This window comes from Gorilla gorilla, chromosome 21 (assembly GCF_029281585.2).
Source record: "Gorilla gorilla gorilla isolate KB3781 chromosome 21, NHGRI_mGorGor1-v2.1_pri, whole genome shotgun sequence".
Lineage (NCBI taxonomy): Eukaryota > Metazoa > Chordata > Mammalia > Primates > Hominidae > Gorilla > Gorilla gorilla.
The window spans coordinates 17,827,292-17,848,204 of NC_073245.2; the positions used below are offsets into that span (position 1 = coordinate 17,827,292).

General features: G+C 38.4%; 1 protein-coding gene across 1 annotated transcript in view; it reads right to left on the bottom strand.

Moving 5' to 3' along the window:
- Positions 1-20,913, bottom strand: part of HAO1 (hydroxyacid oxidase 1) — a 57,485-nt gene that overhangs the window by 15,268 nt on the left and 21,304 nt on the right. The window contains exons 3-4 of the mRNA XM_004061793.5: positions 15,892-16,147; positions 7,891-8,066 (exon numbers count right to left, since the gene is read on the bottom strand). Coding sequence (XP_004061841.1) covers positions 7,891-8,066; positions 15,892-16,147 — 432 coding nt within the window. The remainder of the gene's footprint in view (positions 1-7,890; positions 8,067-15,891; positions 16,148-20,913) is intronic.

Consider the following 20,913-nt stretch of genomic DNA (forward strand, 5'->3'; position numbering starts at 1 on the left):
AGACTATATACCTACAGCCTCTCAAGCATTCTATTACATAATCTACCCCTACCTCCTCTAGGATTTCCTGAAACCCTATCTCAAGGTACAGTTTTCTTTATGTTTTCCTGCTGTCAACAGGCTTTCAAAAGTTTCTTAAAATTTCTCTGCTGTTTCTGTCCTCTATCCTCCTTTGCTTTGCTGTCATTGGTGTATACATATTTGCATTTCTGTACTTTAATTTCAATGGAGTCTTGACTTTAACAAGAGAATTCATACGTACTCAGTCCATCATTTTAAACCAGAAGCCCAGTACACTTTCATCTCAAACGTATTTCATAAATGGTTCTCTAAAGATAGGGCCTCAATGGACTACCATAGAACTTTCTGTGATAATAAAAATGTTCTGGATCTGTGCACTTCCATCATACAGTACCACTAGTCATGTAGCCACTGACCAACTGATATGTGGCAGTGTGACTAAGAAACTGGAATTTTGCCTTTATTTCATTTTAATTAACTTATATAGCTGTCATATTGCACAGCTCACCTTCAATGTTTCCATGAGCTTACCTGTCCTAATAGACATAGCATGGTATTTATTTTAAAAACCTAGGTGTAGTCATAAATAACCTTATTAAACAGTATAAAATAATATTCTGAATTGGTGTGGTTTGCCCTGGTTATCTAGTTATGTACAGGATCCTGAACTTCAAGGCAAATGTAAAAAAAAAAAACAAAAAAACCACTTAAACATAGACAATGGTATTTTTTCAAACCTCGTAATTGAGCATATGTATAGCTCTCCAGTTTATATTCCTGTGTCTGCCACCATGTAGCTACAACCTGCATTATGAGAAATTAAATATTATCAATAAACAGATCCCGTACAGGAGGAAGAAGTGATTCACTGCTTAGGGTAAGTCATCAGACCACCTGGACTTAAATCCCACATCTGCTGCTCGCTTGCTGTGTAAGTGGCAAGTTTCTTAACTTCTCGGTGCATCATTGTCCTAAGCCATAAAATGAGGATAGAGATCCACATATGATTAGCTTGTGGATTAAATGAGTTGAATGTGTGTTTAGAAAGTGCCTGATACATGTTGAACACTCAGATAAATATTAACTATTATTACCATTTTCCTCTGATGGTGCAGGGAATATAAACTAAAAAGATGAGTAGGTGGAGAAAGATTTATTTGCAGGATGCGTTTGGCAACTCTGTTTGGGTTCTGTTTGTAACAGTTGTATCCTAGTCAAGATTACTATGATAAAGTGCCTCCCATTTGAATTAAATGTTTCTTAAGTAACAGTCTGTTATCTGCCATCATTTCAAATGGTTTTTATATTCTTCAGGTAGTATTGGGAATACAGGGAGAAATGACATAATGATTTGCTCAGAGGATAGGATTGTGAATTTCTAGAGAAGCAAAGACAATAAGGATAATTTATAACCAGATATAAGCCCCTTTTATTAGCTGCTTATGCAGCCTCGTCCACAGTTTTACAATTTATTTTAACACAGAGAGAAAAGCAATTTTGCCTTAATGAAAGGGCCAAAATATTCCCACTTAGCAAAATGTTCATGAATCTTGGATATTTTTATTAATTCTTAGAGTTTAAGAGTGTGGCATTCCATATTTGTGAATTTGCCATTAAGTACATTGATTGATAAACACAGTCGTCAATGGGCAGTGGCATTGTTTGCTATCTTATTAATATTTTATTTCCATATTTAATTTAAAACAAGGTATAAAAGTGAAATATAAGTACTCAAGTACTCAAAATGTAAGTACTCAAGATTTGAGCTCAAACCCTTGGAGCTTTTGGCCTAGGAATCTGTTCTGACTTAGAGGAGAGTAGTAACTAAATCCCAGACACATGACAGCAATTTTAAAACACAATCCAGGAACATTAAGTGAATATTTTTTTAGAGTATCTTGAACAATGTATACAGGCATACCTTGTTTTATTGCACTTTGCTTTATAGCAATTTGCAGCTACTGAGTTTTTTAGAAATTGCAAATCACCACCTTGATCAGTTAGCAGCCATCAACATCTAGGAAAGACCCTCCACCAGCAAAAAGACTACAACTCGCTGAAGACTCAGATAATCATTAGCATTTTTTAGCAGTAAGGTATTTTTAATTAAGGTATGTACAATGCTCAAGTGGCCTTGTGGCAACCCCGCATCAAGCAAGTGTATCAGCACTATTTTTCTAACAGCACGTGCTCAATTTGTATCCCTGTGTCACAGTTTGGTCATTCTCACTCTATTTCAAACTTTTTCATTGTTACATCTGTTACAGTGATCTGTGATTAGTGATCTTTGATGTTACTATTGTAATTGTTTTGGGGTGCCATTAACCATCGCCTTTAAAATGAGGAACTTAATAAATGTGTGTGTTCTGACTGCTCCACTCACTGGCCATTCGCCCATCTCTCTCCCTCTCCTCAGGCCTCCCTATTCCCTGAGAAGCAACAATATTGAAATCAAGCCAACTAATAACTCTACAATGGCTTCTAAGCACTCAAGGAAGAGTCACATACCTCTCACTTTAAATTAAAAACCAGAAATTATTAAGCTTAGTGAGGAAGGCATGTGAAAGGCCAAGACAGGACGAAAGCTAGGCTCCTTGTACCAAACAGCTAAGTTGTGAATGCAAACAAAAAGTTCTTAAAGGAAATTGAAGCTACTACTCTAGTGAACACAGAAATGATAAGAGAGCAAAGCAGCCTTATTGCTGATAGGGAGAAAGTTTGAGTGGTCTGGATAGATGATCAAACCAGCCACCATTCTCCCTTAAACCAAAGCCTAATCTAGAGCAACACCCTAACTCTCTTCAATTCTATAAAGGCTGAGAGAGATGAGGAAGCTGCAGAAAAAAAGTTTGGAGTTAGCAGAGGTTGATTCCTGAGGTTTAAAGGAAGGAGCCATCTCTATAACATAAAAGTGCAAGATGAAGCAGCTGAGGGCTGATGGAAAAGCTGCAGCAAGTTATCCAGGAGATCTAGCTACGAAAATTGATGGAGGTGGCTACATTGAACAACATATTTTCAATGTAGATTAAACAGGCTGTATGGCATCTTCTTCCAAACAAGCCTTCCTCATACTGGAAGAAGATGCCATCTAGGACTTTCATAGCTAGAGAGGAGAAGTCTATTCATGGCTGCAAAGTATAACCCTAGGAATTATACCAAATCTACTCTGCCTGTGCTCTATAAATAAAACAACAGTCTGAATGGCAGCACATCTGTTTACAACACGGTTTACTAAATATGTTAAGCCCACTGTCGAGACCTGCTGCTCAGAAAAAAAAAGATTTCTTTCAAAATATCACTGCTCATTGACAGTGCACCTAGTGACTCAAGAGCTCTGGTGGAAAAACACAAAAAGATTAATGTTTTTATGCCTGTTAACACAACCTCCACTCCATAGCCCATGGATCAAGGAGTAATTTTGACTTTCAAGTCTTATTAGTTAAGAAATATATGTAATAAGATTATAGCTGCTATAGTTAATGATTTCTCTGATGAATAAGAGCAAAATAAATGGAAAACTTTCTGGAAAGGATTCACCATCTAGATGCCATTAAGAACATTTGTGATTTACAGGAGGAGGTCAAAATATCAGCATTAACAGGAATTTGGAAGATGTTGATTCCAACCCTCATGGATGACTTTGAGGAGTTCAAGACTATGGTGGAGAAAGTCACTGCTGATGTGGCAGAAACAGTAAGAGAACTGAATTAGATGTGGAGCCTGAAGCTGTGACTAAATTGCTGCAATCATGAGATAAAACTTAAATGAATGAAGAGTTTCTTCTTATGGATGAGCAAAGAAAGTGGTTTCTTGGGATGGAATCAACTCCTGGTGAAGATGCTGTGAACATTGCTGAAATAACAACAAAAGATTTAGAATATTACACAAACTTCACAGATAAAGCAGTGGCAGTTTGAGAGGACTGACTCCAATGTTGAAAAAGTTGTACTGTGGGTAAAATGCTATCAAATAGCTTCTCATGGTACAGAGAAATCTTTCCTGAAAGGAAAAGTTAATCGATGCATCAAGCTTCATTGTCTTATTTTAAGAAGTTACCACAGCCACCTTAAACCTTCAGCAACCACTACCCTGATCAGTCAGCAACCATCAACACCTAGGAAAGACCCTCCACCAGCAAACAGACTACAACTCGCTGAAGGCTCAGGTGATCATTAGCATTTTTTAGGAGTAACGTATTTTTTAATTAAGGTATATACATTGTTTTTTAGGCATAATGCTGTTGCACAAAATAGACTACAGTATAGCAAAAACATAACTTTCATATGCACTGGGAAGACAAAAAATTATGTGACTTGCTTTATTGCGGTGGTCCAGAACTGAATCCACAATGTCTCTGAGGTATGCCTGTATAGGAAGAGCTGACTAGAGAAAAGTTTCTCAGAAACACAAAGCCACAGTAGAAGTGAGACAGCCTAATTTAAATAAATTAAAAGAAAAAGAAAAGAACTCTAAAAGGCACCATGCCTTTGCTGAAAAAAGCCATTTGATTGCTAGTGTGAGTTCTGACAAAGACCAAATTCTGTCTTAAGTACATGTTAGGAGCTTGCGTTGAAGTTCTCTAAGGGCAGTTTAACCACACACAGTAAGAGATTACATCTTCCATTCTAATTTGCATTCATTAAAATACAATTATTAAAATGGTGAGACAGTCAGATGTTTGGTCTAGATCTTCACAGTTGCTCATGATTTCATGTTCCTGAAAATATAATCTGCACTTTTCTGAAAAAGGAAAATGAAAGAGGATGGGTGACTCTCAGTCAATCCATGTGATTTCTGCATGAGGACCTGTGAAATGGAGAAAATTGGATTTCCCAGAACTGGCCCTGCCACTGCTCCCTTCCGATCCAGATTGAGCATATGTGTTACTTGGTGCAATTGTTGTCATAGAGATGATTCTTGTTTGTTAAATAAAAGAACCAAATAGTTACAGAAAAGTAGATGATGTAAACTGTACATGTATAAATAAGTTATTTCCCTTTAAATGTCAAATGTCCCATCTCTCCTTATCTTGTTTTTTTTTTTTTTTGAGCTTTCTCTAATTAGATAGATTCATAGTTTTCATCAAGAAGTTCAGTAAATAAATATTTGGGCTATCTACTATGTGTAAAATGTCACAAAAATATTTAGAAACAAACCAGAAATCCATATGGATGAGAAGAAAAGAGAGGTGGTGATGATGGTGGTAGTGGTGGTCATGGTGGTGATAGGAGTGGTGGTGGTGGTAGTGGCGATACTGGTGGTGGTGGTGGAGGTGGTGGTGGTTGTCTTGGTAATGGTGGTGTTGATGGTGGTTGTGGTTATGGTGCTGGTGGTGGTGGTGGTCATAGTGGTGATGGGAGTGGTGATGGTGGTGATGATGATAGCAGTGGTGGTGGTGGCAGTGGTGGTGGTTGTTCCTGGTAATGGTGGTGTTGATGGAGGTTGTGGCTATGGTGGTAGTGGTGGTGGTGGTGGTCATGGTGGTAATGGGAGTGGTGATAATGGTGATGGGAGTGGTGATGGTGATAGCAGTGTTGGTGGGTGGCAGCAGTGCTGGTGGTTGTCCTGGTAATGGAGGTTGTGTTAGCGGTGGTGGTGGTGGTGGTGGTGGCAGTGGTCCTAGCTAAAGTGATAACAGAATGAAGGTCTAGAAACCAAAATATTTTTCAACATAACGTGTGATAGTAAATCTAATTCAATTGATTTGCACATATCTTAAGGAATAAAGTTGTAGAAAATGATATACACTGGAAATCCTAGATTGAAAAGGTGGTTAAAAAATAAAATGACCTCCTTCTTTGTTCCTTATTTGAAACAATTATGGAACAAGACTAAAATTCTATTCTTCCTTAGTGTTTTAAAGCCAGATCCCCTGGGCCATCTCTGTGATTAACTGTCTTAATTTTCTAATTTAATTATACCTTCTCAGTCCCCTCCCTGCCATTACTCTAGGTCATCTCTACAATTATCTCTTTTCTGGGCAACAACAGTTCCTAAATGTCTTCCCTGACCACAATTTTGCCACCTCCATCCATTAGGTCCGTTGTGCAAAGCATGATTTCTGTAAAATGCTTATATGATGAGGTTGCTTCTCTGATCAAGACACTTCAGTGGTTCTCAGCCACTTTAAAGTCTAAATTCTCTAAATGGCTTATGTGTTTTATAAATTGTTATGCATAATTGCTTTATTCTGCCAGTACTTCAGTCTGAAGTAGAGTCTATTGGCTTGATATCATGGCAAAACTCAAGCATCATCTTTCATTCTGAAAAGTGTTTTCTAACCCACTCTTACATTATTGTCCATATTCTTTTTTAAGCCATGCCCATAGATTTCTATGTAACATTTTATTGCACCCAAAATGCTTGTTTATATAACTGTCTCCTACAAGAATAGACTGTCATTTTATCCAAGGATCTAAAATTATTTTATTTCATAAAAATATTTTAGCACACAGTAGTTATGATATTTATGGAATGAATGAGTGAGTGAATAAGAGAATGGATGAATGAATAAATAAATGAATGGCACAGAACCTTCAGGTTAATATTATTTAGTCCCTACAGTTGAATGCAGCCACAGTAAGTAGCACTAGTAATCATGGATAACAACATGGATGCAAGTAAAGGAAGTGAAACCATTATTTAAATGTGTCTGTAAACCAAACCAATACATATTCATTGAAGTATAATCCACAAAAATTTTGAACTAGGACAATGATCAGTAGGAAACAGTGAAGAATTTTTTTAGAAGTACAGAATAATGTTTGAGATGACGGATATGCTAATTACCCTCATATGATTACTACACATTGTAGGTATTGAAACATCACTATATGCTCTATGCATATGTACAACTATTATATATCGATTTTAAAAACTAATTTAATTTGTTTAAGCGCAGAATAAGAACATCTGGATTTAAACATATCTCCACTACTTAAATGCTGCACTGGGCTTATTTCTTTTACTTTTATAAGCTCATTTCTTCACACATAAAATTAAATAGTCAAAGTAGGTAGACCTTTATGAATAGGGACCACATGACTCAGACATGTTCAAGTAAAATCTATGAAAAAGTTTTGATTCAAAGTCATTTAATAGACATACATTAATGGACAGACTCTCATCCTAAAGTCACTTACTCAAACATTTCAGTTAAAAAAAAAGTTTTTGGCAGTTATCTATATAACCATACTAAAAAAAAATGTTTTCAAAGGCAAGAAAACATTTTTGTGGGTAAACACATTTACACTCTAAAATTATTATAGTCATTGGTATCTCCCTGTGGGATCTGAATACATGGGGATGCTGGAGGAAATAGTTAAGTTTCTTATTACCCATGGCTTGATAATTGAGCATTTGACCATACTAGTCAGCCATTCTCTTCAGAGAGGTGATGTGGGTTTGACCACACTCAAAAACTAGTCCTAGCCATTTGTACTGGAGGGAGCACAAGAAAAAGAGTAAAAGCTCTTAAAACAAGTCTGTCTGTCATAGTATCTCCTTGGGGCTTCTCTTTGGTCTGAGATCAACTGTTGTAGCTTTCAGGTAAAGCAATGAACTCATGACGTTCTACCAAGATCTTGCCAGGCTTCATGATTCAGTAACAGCTCTGAAATAAGGCAACAGCATCCCAATTCTTTGAAAAAGCGCACTTTGTGCTTCATGAGAGTTTAGCTCTGCTTCAGAATATTACCTAAGAATGAAGAAATATTTACTCACTAACATGAAAACAGAGAATTGAGAGTTGGAATGTCTTTCTCAATTTCCATGTTAATTTTTCCTTGTTATTTTCCTTTAAGAATATTATGACCGTATCCACAAAGGATCACAAAGTCAGTATGAATTCAAGTAGAGAAATAAACGAACCTCTCAAAATGCCCTTTGCAACAATTGGCAATGACGTCAGTCTTCTCAGCCATTTGATATCTTCCCAGCTGATAGATGGGTCTATTGCTTTAGCCACATATGCAGCAAGTCCACTGTCGTCTCCAAAATTTTCCTCAGGAGAAAATGATAAAGTACTGGTTTCAAAATTTTTCATCCTAAAATAAGAAATGCATAAAATGATAAATTTGCCAAATTAGAAATACCTTTCCAATGATTCATTCAATGAAAAATGTTACCCTTTTCAAATCAATTTGCTGTTCACTCCTCATTTATCTATAAGTCAATTGCACACATATTTTCCATATTTTGATGTAGGACTCTAGACTAAATGTGATACTCTAGTGGTCTTAATCAGTGACCTAAACTTTATTTTACATCTTAGGCTGTGTTTACACAAACAAATCTGTTTCAAGAAAAAAAAATGTGTTCATATTCAAACATCTCATTTTTAAGCCAGTTTATGGATATAGACAATAGAGTTGATACGATTTTCAGCCAGTAATGCAAATTAATCACAATTAAAAAAGCATTTTTATGGTGCATTATAATTTACAAAGGGTTTTGTATGCCAAAATTATCACAAGTTTTCTTTAAAAGACTCTTAGAAAGTAACATTGATACTCTATGATTCCCATAGAAAATAAAAACAGAGGTACAAAATGAATTGCCTCAAATATAGAACTAGCTAATAGCAGTATTTGAGCTCCAAACTGGGTCCCTTGACTTCGTTCCTAACACTATTCTCTTTGCTCAGATCTCAGTTTCCTCCTGGTTATTGCACCTGACCTCACGAAACCTTCCAATGCCCTTGTAGAAAATTCTAGAAGAGGTTGGAACCGCAGTAACAGGTGTTAACACGACTGCCTGTTGCCCCTGTAGACTCCTTCTTGCCTGCTATTGCAGTAGTGATGGTGGTGGTGGGCATGGGAGAAGTGGGAACTGTTTCCCAGCAGATGAGTTGTCACCTCTTGCCTTTCCCTCCCGCTTTTAGTTGTTCTCTCTGAACTTCTCGGTCTGCTGACTCAAACTTCTCTAATCTTCCAGACAAGTTTGACAAGGACAAGAGCTTTTCAATTATCAATACCTTCATTTCTCTGCCAGTGGTTTTTTCTTGCTCCTGGACCTGAGTCACAACCCACACAGCAGACTGGAGGCATTAGGGATGTTGAAGTGTAAATACCCCAGCTCCCTCACCCCTAGGTAGACTAACTCTGAGATAAATTCTGCCTAAGCTCCTAGAATTTTCCAGCAGGGTTAAGCTTCAGTTGCCCTGACTGTAGCTGTCTTGGTTATTATGCCCTTTTTTCAATGCCTTCCCTCCTTTGCCTCACTTTCCTACTCCTCTAGCAGTATTCCCTTCACCTTCCCTATGAACTACTTGCACTGAAATCATAGGCTCACAGCCTGCTTCTAGGAGAACCCAACCTGAGACAAAGTACCACTGAGTTGCTTCCTTCCCGTATGACTATTTTTGTTGACGCAGCTTAGCCCAGTGTTTCTCTAACTCACCTCTAAGATTCTGAAGCTGGCTTCCCCTGTGCCTGAGGTCTTTTCTCTTGGCCTAATATCCTGGCTAGATTTTGGCAGTTCCCCACTCTAGGGGCAATGTCTTTTCAGCCTGCACCTCTGACTCCTAGCTGGATGGATGACTTCAGGATACACAATAGAATCATTCCTGTGACTTATCTGCCCACAGTTCCAAATTCAGTTGCAAACTTCTCCTGAAAGGCTGTTTTTGAATAATGACAGTGACTGGACTCACCTTGCTCTTCTGCATACTATTAATTCCCCTGCCAGTCAATCTCCCTTTTTTTGGTCAAAGTATAGTTGTATGTATATTGATCTCTGGCTTAGTCCCATCTCTTTCTTCCCCTCCACCAGTTCTGTCATTAAATGTAGAGAAGATCATGGAGCCATATAAAAATTTATATATCAGCTGGGAGCAATGGCTCATGCCTGTAATCCTAGCACTTTGGGAGGCCGAGGTGGGCGGATCACCTGAGGTCAGGAGTTCAAGACCAGTCTGGCCAGCATGATGAAACCCAGTCTCTACTAAAAATTCAAAAAAATTAGCCGGGCATAGTGGTGGGCACGTGTAATCTCAGCTACTTGGGAGGCTGAGGCACGAGAATCGCTTGAACCCGGGAGGCAGAGGTTGCAGTGAGCAACTCCAGCCACTGCACTCCAGCCTGGGTGACAGAGCAAGACTCCGTCTCAAAATAAAAATAAAAAAAATTATATATTATACTAGAAGAATCTAGGCACACTATTTAAAAATTATTTTTAACAATCATGACTTCCTTTAATAGAAAACTATGATTTTTTACACTTTAGAGTATTTTAGCTAACATAGCTGGTTATGTAGCTTAGGTGGCATATATTGTCATAAAGATAGGAACATTCCTATCCCATATAACTCAATTCAAGCTATTAACAAGGCTTTCTCAATAAGGATTGAATAGTTAGTCCTATAATTTCACAGACTCAGATGGCCATTTAAGATCATAGAAAATTTCATTGAGTCATATGGATGCCCATCTAGTCGTTGGGCTTTGGTGGGGATTTTAGCTGAAATGCCTGGACTTTCTTTTTATTTAAATCAAACCACTTAGGATTGTACATTATATCATACTCCTTGGTCTTCTGTGGTCACCCTAATTTGAATAAAGCTAACCGCTGGTCAATAAACACATCCTTACCATGGAGACCTATTTCATTACTTACAAATGATTAAATGATAATAAATTCCAAACTTTTTAATAATATTGTTAATAAGAAAAAGTCCAGTCTGTCTATCCCATAGCAAGACCAGGAAAAGAAAAAGAAAAACATCTGTATGTGTATGTAGTCTGCATGGCACCCCACCCCCATCCCAAACAAGCTCCAGTGTTTCAGCAGGGGTGGGGTGAAAGGGTGAAATGGCTAGGAAAAAACAGAAACATGGATAAAATTATATAAATAACTGTTGTTATTCTTGGATGGTGAAATGCGAATCAACACTTGAATGAATGTTGCCTTACAGAAATTTCAGTGCACAATGAAGCCTTGTTGTTACTCTGAAACTTTGTTCAAAGCCAGAAGCCAAGAAAAAGTTTTCAGATATCTTGACAGAGACCCACGATGGAGTGTTTTACCAAGGGCTCCGAAAGAAACCTCCATGAATGCTATTTTTATTCGGATTATGACATATATATATATATATATATATATATATATGTAGACGCTTAAAGTGGCTTCTGATAACCAAAGTATTCCATTTCATAAGAAAAAAAGGGGTGAGATCAAAATAATAACACTATTAGGGCTTAATTCTCCAAATCCTGATCTGTTTAATGACACAAAGGTAAGAAAGAAGATTTCTTCTTTGTAAGGTACTCATTATCTCTTGAGTGACACTCAAATATACTTTTTAATATAGAAGTTGTTTTAGCTGTTAGTAATTTAGCATCATAAAAATAGTAACAACTGGTAATGTAAGTTAAACATTATTAAATAACCAATAGTAACACTAATAATCATGAATATTGAGTAATACATAATATTATTTATTATAAGTATTGATAATGCAACATTAAAGATAAAGCCACATAATTCCATCTTGGGAAACAAAAAAATAACATGACCAATAGAGGCTACAGCATCAACACAATATGAAAAGAAAGAGATTGAAAGAGGGGCTCATAAATACAGACACTGATACATGGGCCACCAGCCTTTAATTCTGTGGTTCGGAAAACACTTGTGTTGAGAACACAGCCCTGGTAATTTCTTCCTCAATGTGGCTGCTAGAAGAAGGTTCAGGGAATGAATTTTGAGTTCAAATCCCAGTTCAGCCTCTTACTAGTTATGTTACATTGGGAAAATCTTGTATGTTCTAGTATATTTTATCAATTGAGTCAACAATTACTTATTGAGCATCTACTACATGCCAGTGTTTTCAATGTTTAAGATATATAAATAAATAAAACAGTTAAGAATCCATGCCCATGGTAAGCATAATCAATAAATTACAAAGTGTACCAGAACATAAGCACTATACAAAGCCAAGAAAAAAGTAGAGCAGATTAAGAGAGATGTGAGTTTTCAGAGACTCAAAATGAAACTTTAAGTATGTACGGTAACCAGCGTTGGCAAAATTGAGAAGCTACCTTGAGAAAGAAATTAGTAGAACTGTGTTTGTGGTTATTTGTTACAACAGCAATAAGAATAACATGAAGGTATTATATTACAGTTCCAAATGTCAGAAGTCTAAAATAAGTCTCACTGGACTAAACTCAAGATATCAATAGGGCTGTATTTCTGGAGAATCTAGGGGAAGCCCTATTCTCTTGTCTTTTCCAGCTTCTAGATACCCCCTGCTTTCCCTGGTTCCTGACCACATCATTCCAACCTCTACATCTGTCATTTCGTCTCTTTCTCTGACTCTGACACTCTTGCTTCCCTCTTATAAGGACCCTTTTAATTATATCAATCCTACTGATATAAAACAGGAAAAATCTTCCCATCTCAAGCCCCTTAAGTTAATCACATCTGCAAAGTCCCTTTTGCCACATAAAGTAACAGGTTCCCGGGATTCACTCATGGACACCTTTATCCTGCCATACTTATCAATGTGAATGATTTCCTAACCAAAAATTTAAGAGGCTATTGTGCCATTTAAGAGGCTATTGTGCCAAGTCCTCCACTGACCTCTCTCCCCTGCCCCCACCCTGTTATCTTGCTCATATTTGCATCTCTACCATCAATTTTTATTGTGGTTTCCCAATATAGAGACATGTATATCCATTCCTAATGTCAAGACTCAATGGAAGTGAGGCTATTAGTCATGCGTTGATTCTGCGAATGACTGTTACAGACAGAGGGAACAGCCAGTGCAAAGGCTCCGGGGTTCCAGCATGCCTGGCATATTGAAAGAACCACAGGGAAGCCAGAGTGGAAGAGTGGGTGAGGATGTGAGTGCTACGCAGTGAGGCAGAGGTCATGGAGACCTATTCACATTGAGTCTACTTTAAAGCAGGCCACTTTAATCATGAGAGACCTGAGAAGACAGTGGCAGGCTGATCTGTTTTAGTGTGATATATTCTGGCTGCTGCGATCAATAAATCATTTCTGGGCTTAAGAAAACATGTCACTGGCAAATCATAGAAAGGATAAGTGTCATGATTTACCTTGATCTTAGTCAATGATCAGAAATTACTTTTCTTCTGTTTAAACTGCTTTGGCACTGCACTGAAGGGCCAAATCTTAATTCAGGGTAAATGAACCATCTCCATGGGGATATGGAGAAAGAAAAAGTTCCTGCCCCAAAGCCTCAGGAATCAGTCTACTGAACTGGCTTCATTCCTTGCTTCTTCCAAGAGCAGATGAGAAGTCTCCTTACTCCCTCTCAGTTTCAGGAACCCCCGTGCCATTAATAATGTATACACATACATGTGTTTTGCATATGGACCAAGCAGAGACTACCAAACCTCTGAACTCTTGCTGGGCCCAGAAGCCAAGAGACGGGACCCTCCCCCACACTTGGGCAGAGGAAGCAACAAGGGCTGGAAGGAGCCATGCTTTACAGGCTCATTCTCCTCTGGATTTCCTGCCTCCCTTGCCTGCCAAACCTCACTTATGAAAAGCCAGGCTTCACTTTCTATGAGTCAGGTCAGTTGCAGAAAGAAACCGATTTCATATCAGGCTATAACAGATGAGCTTTTGGGGTGTATTTGGCCTCAGGCGGAAGCCTGGACCTCCTGTTAGCATGCTCTGCCTTTAAGAGCTGAATGTGGGCCACTGAGGAACTGACCAGAAGGCACTGGCCTACTCCAAAATCCACTAGGACAAACAACACCAATGTGCACTCTGAGGGGCTGGGGTACAACCAGCTGTGGGGTGTTTCCCGTGTTCCCTATAACCTGGATGTGTTGCTCATTATTTGATCATCTTCAGACCGGAGATGTGACAAGCTAGGAAGCTGCAGCCGGTTCTATGCACACCGACAGCTGAAAAGAGTCTTTGTTTCATGGCCCGTCACATCATCTGGGAAGGAGCCCAGGAGCAAAAGAAAAGGGGGGAAAGCAAATCAACCTTCCTGCCACTCACTGAGTAGCCCCAGCAGTGAAGAAGCAAGAGGTACCTGCCAGAATTAACAACTGTGTCATCTGCACCCCATCTAAGTAGATGCCTCTGTGAAACATATTTTGGTATCCAGAACAAGAAAGTATCTCTTAAGTTAAAAACAAAACAAAAAACCCTACTGTACTTACTATTGTTGTTACTATTGTTAGTAGTAGTAGTATTAAGAGATGGAGGAAAAGGAAGAACAAATTCCTTTTCAAATGGCCAAGGGGAAATAATGAGAAATGTTTCCTGTAAGAAGCCTTGATAGTGGGAAACTATTTAGAAAGTCTTTTAAAAAAAAAAGTAGTCAAAATAGAGAAATAATGTAAATACGGGATTCATATTGGGGGAATTTGAATCCATCAGCTTTCTGACAAATTTGGCAAGGAGTAAGACTATGTCAGAGGCTTTTGTTTTTGTTCTCTTTAAACACAGGTTGTTTAGGTAACCCTGAGTCTGGGATATGTGGAACAGTTTTATTGGCCAGTTTGGCAGGGAGAGCACTTTCTTTTTCTGTCATTGGTCTAATCCTGGTGCCACATACAGAAATAATATCCTAAACCAGCCTGGTAGTAACAGGGAGGTAACATCACACAGCTAATTCACACATGGCTCAACAGCAAGATTTTATGCACAGTAGTTTATTCTCACATAGGCACAAACACAGTAAAACTATGTGAAACTTATACAAGACTCTGCAGCAACTTTCGTGGTGAGATTCACTCCACAGTCACTGAAATAGATATGAAATTCCAGGGGAATATTAATTTGATTTTGGATCTTTTCATTTTTGAATATTTTAGAAGAGTAAACACAGTATGTTTACATGTGGCTTCTTTCGTCTTTTATCTTTTTTCAATTTTGCTAGCCCTAGTTTTTTTTTTTTTTTTTTTTTTTCCAAATACAATTCAAACATAGAGTAAGCAAGGGCCTCTGTGGCATGAGATCTGGGAACACAGGAAGACATTCCTCATCATCTTACATATTCTGATGGATGCTGTAGGAGTCCATCATAAAAATGTCCTCCATTAAAACTAAGATTCTGATCCCTTTTAAAATACTTATAGGCCTGAGGTACATTATACATTCATATGAAAAATCCAAGAGCACATTTTAGTGGAAACTAAAGGAAGGAAAATCTGATGGGGAAAAGAGGTGTATAGCTTAAGGAGGTTTGAGTCTTTCCCAGAGACTTCCACTCAGTTTCCAGCTTTGACTCAAGATGATTGTAATCCCAAAATACAACCAGGAAAGAGATAATAATTCACAGCTTGTGGACAGGGTGAATGAATGACCTGATGAAGCCTTTATAGTTCAACATCAGATTGTGTGATATGTTGTTTTTGCTGAGATGAATGATTTGAGTGAATGAATGAATGAATCTTGACCCATGGACGAACCACAGTGAAAGGAATATTGCTGAAAGAAGAAGTAGACAGTAAGGGATCAAAGATGTGGCTTTTTTAAACCTCCATTATTTTGTTTCTTCAATCTTCTTAGCCTTAGCTGTCCCATGTACCATTAAAAATAAAAGGTAAATGTGGCTCTTTGACTTTAACAAAGAAATAGGGCACCAGGATGATAATAATAAACTGCTGCTTGGGCAAAATTAAGTATCTTCCAACTGTATAGCAATTCATACTTCCCAAAGCCAAAGCCCTTAATGCACTCCGGTCTGAAAATTTATTGGACTTTTATAGAGGCCATTTCTGTTTCTATTGTGTATCTCAAAAAAAGTGACATCTATAAAAGGGATGTGATTAGCTGAAGATTAACCAGATGTTTAGCAACGACGCTATCAGTAGAACCCAGACCCTGACATTCCCAGTCAAGATCCCTTTCACCTCAGCTCAGGGCCCACATGATCATGGTTACCTGAGTTGTGGTGGCAGTTTGAATCTGTTACGCACATCATCCAGACGGTTGCCCAGGTAAGGTGTGTCCACTGTCACAAATATGGCCTTGTAGCCCGTCTTCTCTGCCTGCCGCACTAGCTTCTTGGTGACTTCTCGGTCCTTGTAGATATACAGTTGCAGCCAACGAAGTGCCTCAGGACCAGCTTCCGCCACTTCTTCAATTGAGGAGGTGGCCCAGGAACTCAACATCATGCCCGTTCCCAGGGACTGACAGGCTGAGAAAGAAAGGGGATGATCAAGATGGACCTGGCATTGCTTACCCTCCCAAGCCTTTGAATTGTAGTTGGATGAGTAAAGACATCTAGAAGGGCAATTTGGCAATATGAAGTCAAATCTCTTAAAGAGAGAAGAAAGTCTGGCCCATACCATCTATTTCCTGATTCTACCTCCTCTGATACAAATGGCTACTGGAGTTATTTCTGCTCAGTGTTTATTTTCCAGTGATTAGAAATATACATTTCTTTCCACACTTTGTATATTGTTCCTGAAGAACAAAATAAATCCAATAGTCAAAGGTGTCTGTAAATACGGGCAAAAAATATTAAGAACCTGAACATCCAGCCTTAGGGGATTGGTTAAATTGTAGGTCATATATAAAATGAAATGAACACACCCATTAAAATTAATATTATTGCTGGGCACAGTGGCTCACGCCTGTAATCCCAGCACTTTGGGAGGCTGAGGCGGGTGGATCACCTGAGGTCAGGAGTTCGAGACCAGCCTGACCAACGTGGTGAAACCCCATCTCTACTAAAAAAACACAAAATTAACCGGGCGTGGTCATGGGCGCCTGTAGTCCCAGCTACTCAGGAGGCTGAGGCAGGAGAATCGCTTGAACCTAGGAGGCAGAGGTTGCAGTGAGCTGAGATTGCAGCATTGCGCTCCAGCCTGGGTGACAAGAGTGAAACTACATCTCAAAAAAAAATAATTACTATTATTATGATAATCAATTTTCTGCATCAATATGCTAAACCATGGTGCCCAGATACTTGGTGAAACATGTCTGAATGCTGCTATGAAGGTGTTTTTTAGATGAGATTAACATTTTAATTAGTAGACTACAGGTAAAGCAGATTATCCCTCATAATGTGAGTGGGTCTTATCTAATCAGCTCAAGGCCTTAAAAATAAGTCTGTGAAGGAGAATAAGAAGAAGGGGAAGGAGAAGAAGGGAAAGGGGAAGGAGAAGGGGAAGAGGAAGGGGAAGTAAGACTGCTAAGAAAAAGAAGAATTCTGCAAGGAGCCTGCCTTCAGACTGGAACTGCGACATCAACATTTCCCTGGTAGCTTGCCCACCTACTCTGCACATTTGAACTTGCAAGCTTCCACAAACACATGAGCCAATTCCTAAAAATGTCTATCTATGGATAGGTGTTTTAGAGATAAAGATAGAGATAGAGAGATAGACTTATGTGTGTATCTATCTGTATCTATCAAGAGAGAGAAAAAGATGAGAAATCTCCAAGGGGGAGATCCTATTAATTCTGTTTCTCTGGAGAACACTGGGTATTACAATTTTAAAATAATGTAGGCATAGAAAAATGTTTATGATATATAAATATATTAAGGAAAGAAAAAAGTTTACAAAATGACATGTATTACATGATATCAAATTTGTACAATTCTACTTATTGGTAGATGAATCTAAACAAACTACATGCTAATGATGGGTGGGAGAATTATGGGGTTAGTTTAATTTTTTTCTTCCTTTTTAATTTTAAAATTTTGTCTTTCAAAATTGTATTAAATATATAGTTTACCATTTATGTTGTCTTTTAAAATCTCATAAAATGTGTGTGCTAGATATCCCAAGTAGACACATCCTTTTGAGCAAGGTAGCAGTTACATTTTGGGGGGAAAGGTAGCAAGAAACGGGCAAATAAATGGAAAATTAAATAGAGTCATCTAACTAATAGTTTTAGAGGGTACTTGAGAGAACATGAGGGATAGGTAGGCTTTCTTCCAAAAATTGGTAGTAAAATTGGAGTAAAATTGGAGTCAGCCATAGTGGAGGAGAAACTGATATAATGTTTATATGCAATATATAAAACAGTCAAATCTGTTATAAAGTATAAATATATTGGAAGTATAAATATATAAAAGTATATTATGTAAAACTCTATTCCTTCAAGTCATTTGACTCATCTGTGTACCTACCATGCATCAAATGGGTATAAACATACTTGTCCAAATGACACTCATAGGATGTTGATAGGAATCCAGTGAGTTGCTGCTTATAAAGCTATAATGAGAGGTTAAAAAGCTTCCATGATTCTCAAACTTTAGCAGGACAGTCCCCTGGAGGGCATGTGAAACACAGATTTCTGGGTCCCACCCACAGAGCTTCTGGTCCAGTAAGTCTGAGATGTGGCCCAAGAGTTTGCATTTCTAACCAGATTAGGCTGATGCTAGATCACACTTTGACATTTAAATAGTACCATAGCCATTAGATAGTAAAGGTCTAAGTTCAAATGTAATAAAATGTATTTTGTTTTTGATAAATGTTAATTTTTCAATGCCTTTGAAGATATTTTTCATACATGTTCTCCCGGTCAGTGGTTAGCTACAGAAGATCTGAGTTGGAGATCTTTACTAGTCTGTTCTCCCAAAGAGTTCCTTTGGGAATTTCTTCTATAGGAATTCATGACTGGCAAAATATTGTCTAAAACCCACATTTTATTAAGTAAGAACACAAATGAACATATAGACCATTGTCTGATTTTCATTAAGATTTGGAAATGTGGAAAATAAATTCAGGTCACTTACTGCTGTTTGAAAGGAACACCAAGGGACATTGATTGCTTGGATCAAAATCCTCCAACAATCAATTCACCTGAAAGAAATTATGTCCTGGCCAGGGTTGGTGGCTCTCATCTGTAATCCCAGCACTTTGGGAGGCCAAGGTAGGCAGATCCCTTGAGGTCAGGAGTTCAAGACCAGCCTGATCAACATGGTAAAACCCTATCTCTACTAAAAATACAAATATTAGCTGGGCGTAGTGGCGCATGCCTGTAATCCCAGCTACTCAGGAGACTGAAGCACTAGGATTGCTTGAACCCAGGAGGCGGAGATTGCAGTGAGCTGAGATCACACCACTGCACTCCAGCCTGGATGACAGAATGAGACTCCCTGTCAAAAAAAAAAAAAAAAAAATGTCCTGAAGAGGATGTTACCTAAGGTCACACAGAAATGAGCAACAAAGTAGAAGAACTCAGCATGGCTGACCACTCTCCCAGGGCAATGATCTTTCTAGACTCCCTACATGCCTAAATGACTCCCTGGTACCATGCCTAGATAAATGTACTCACTCAATATTTCAGGGCAGTGACATCCAAGAGAGTAGGTTTGCCATGTGCATGAGAGACACTGCCATGCATTGGGAAGGCATGGAATCTTAGAATCCAGTGGGAAGGTCCTCCGTACACTGGAGGTGCAGAGTGTGGATGCACAAAGGGGTCTGGCAGAGAGAATCACTCAGATGATAGGGCATGTTTTTGTAGTTAATACAAAGACATCATGTAGTCAAGCAGCAGCTCTGCCAATAGGAACATCAAAATCCACAAAAGGATTCCCTTGAACTCATGAGAAATATCTACAGACACTCCACACAGATTACCAAAATGCTGCAAAACACACATAATTTCTACTTCTCTTAAACCATCTGACTTGCAGGAAATGTAAGCCCTCACAAACATTTTACCCAAATCACTTGGGTATGCATATTTAGAGAGAAGCAAGTTTGGTCCATACCATCTATTTCTTGATTCTACCTTGATACAAGTAACTGCTGGAGTTATTGCTGCTCAGTGATTATTTTCCAGTAAGTAAATCATACATTGCTGAAATTTTGAATTGGCGTCCCCAAAATTATTCCAAGAGAATGCTCCTGCATATAGGAGGAATATCAGAGTCTGTGCTAAGGTATTATCATTTGAAGCTAAGATACTAGTCCTAGGAGAAAACAGAGGAGCAAAACAGCAGGCTCCCTTCTCCCCAGAACAAATATGAGTGATCACTCTGATCTCAATCCACTTGTGACTATTTGCTATGACAAAGGAAAATTATTGATGAATTACATTCATTATTTTTAATACAGTTTTATGTTAGAATGAGCTAAGGGAGCCTGGGAATTTATACGAACCATTCAGAGAGGCAATAAAGAATTTGCCTATTTCTTAAGGACAGATCTGAGATGAAGTTGGTACATACCAGAATGGCAATTATGTTTGTTAAAATATTAAAATACTTACACTCCAATTGGTAAATAGCCACAGCTCTGAAGTTTATCACCCCAGCCCCCGAGTCTCTTCAATATGTCGTTGTGCTTCAATATGTCATCACTTCCTTTTCTCCCCAAGGAATCCCCAGACTTCCTCATAATCCAGCAACTCAAACATCAGTGCCGGCAGAGCGGGGGGCATCCACCCTGTTAGAGCACTAGAGACCAGCAGCTGAGTATCTCTTCCAATTGCTCAAAGTCCTTTGCTAAATAATTCAAATATTACCTTTGCCTGAGAGACAATGATAAACCCTTTGAGTTCACACTGCTCATTTTGGGGTAAGACTTACAAGCTTCAAAATTTTATAAATGACGTAGCATGGTCAGACTTCATCAAAAAGTTCTGACTATAGTTATCCTAGCCTATGGCTTGAAAGCACAAATGTTTTAAGGCCTTTTACTCGCCTTATCCATTGTCCACAATGAAATTCTGACTCCCTGTTCCCAAAGCAGACACTGTCTCATTGCATTTTGCAAAGGACAGGGGTTGGGTTTCATTCTTGCTCCCAATGTGTGGCTATGTATTAGACTGTAACGGAAGATTCCAATGATATGTGTTGCAGTTTTACGATGCCTGGCAAAATGGAGCTCACAGCTGAGGTCATATTAACATAAAGGCAAAGCCTGGCTCTTGCCTAGAATGAAGTTCCCTAATGTTGATCCAAATCTAAAAATCTTGGCTTTTGTAATAGTCGGTATATCC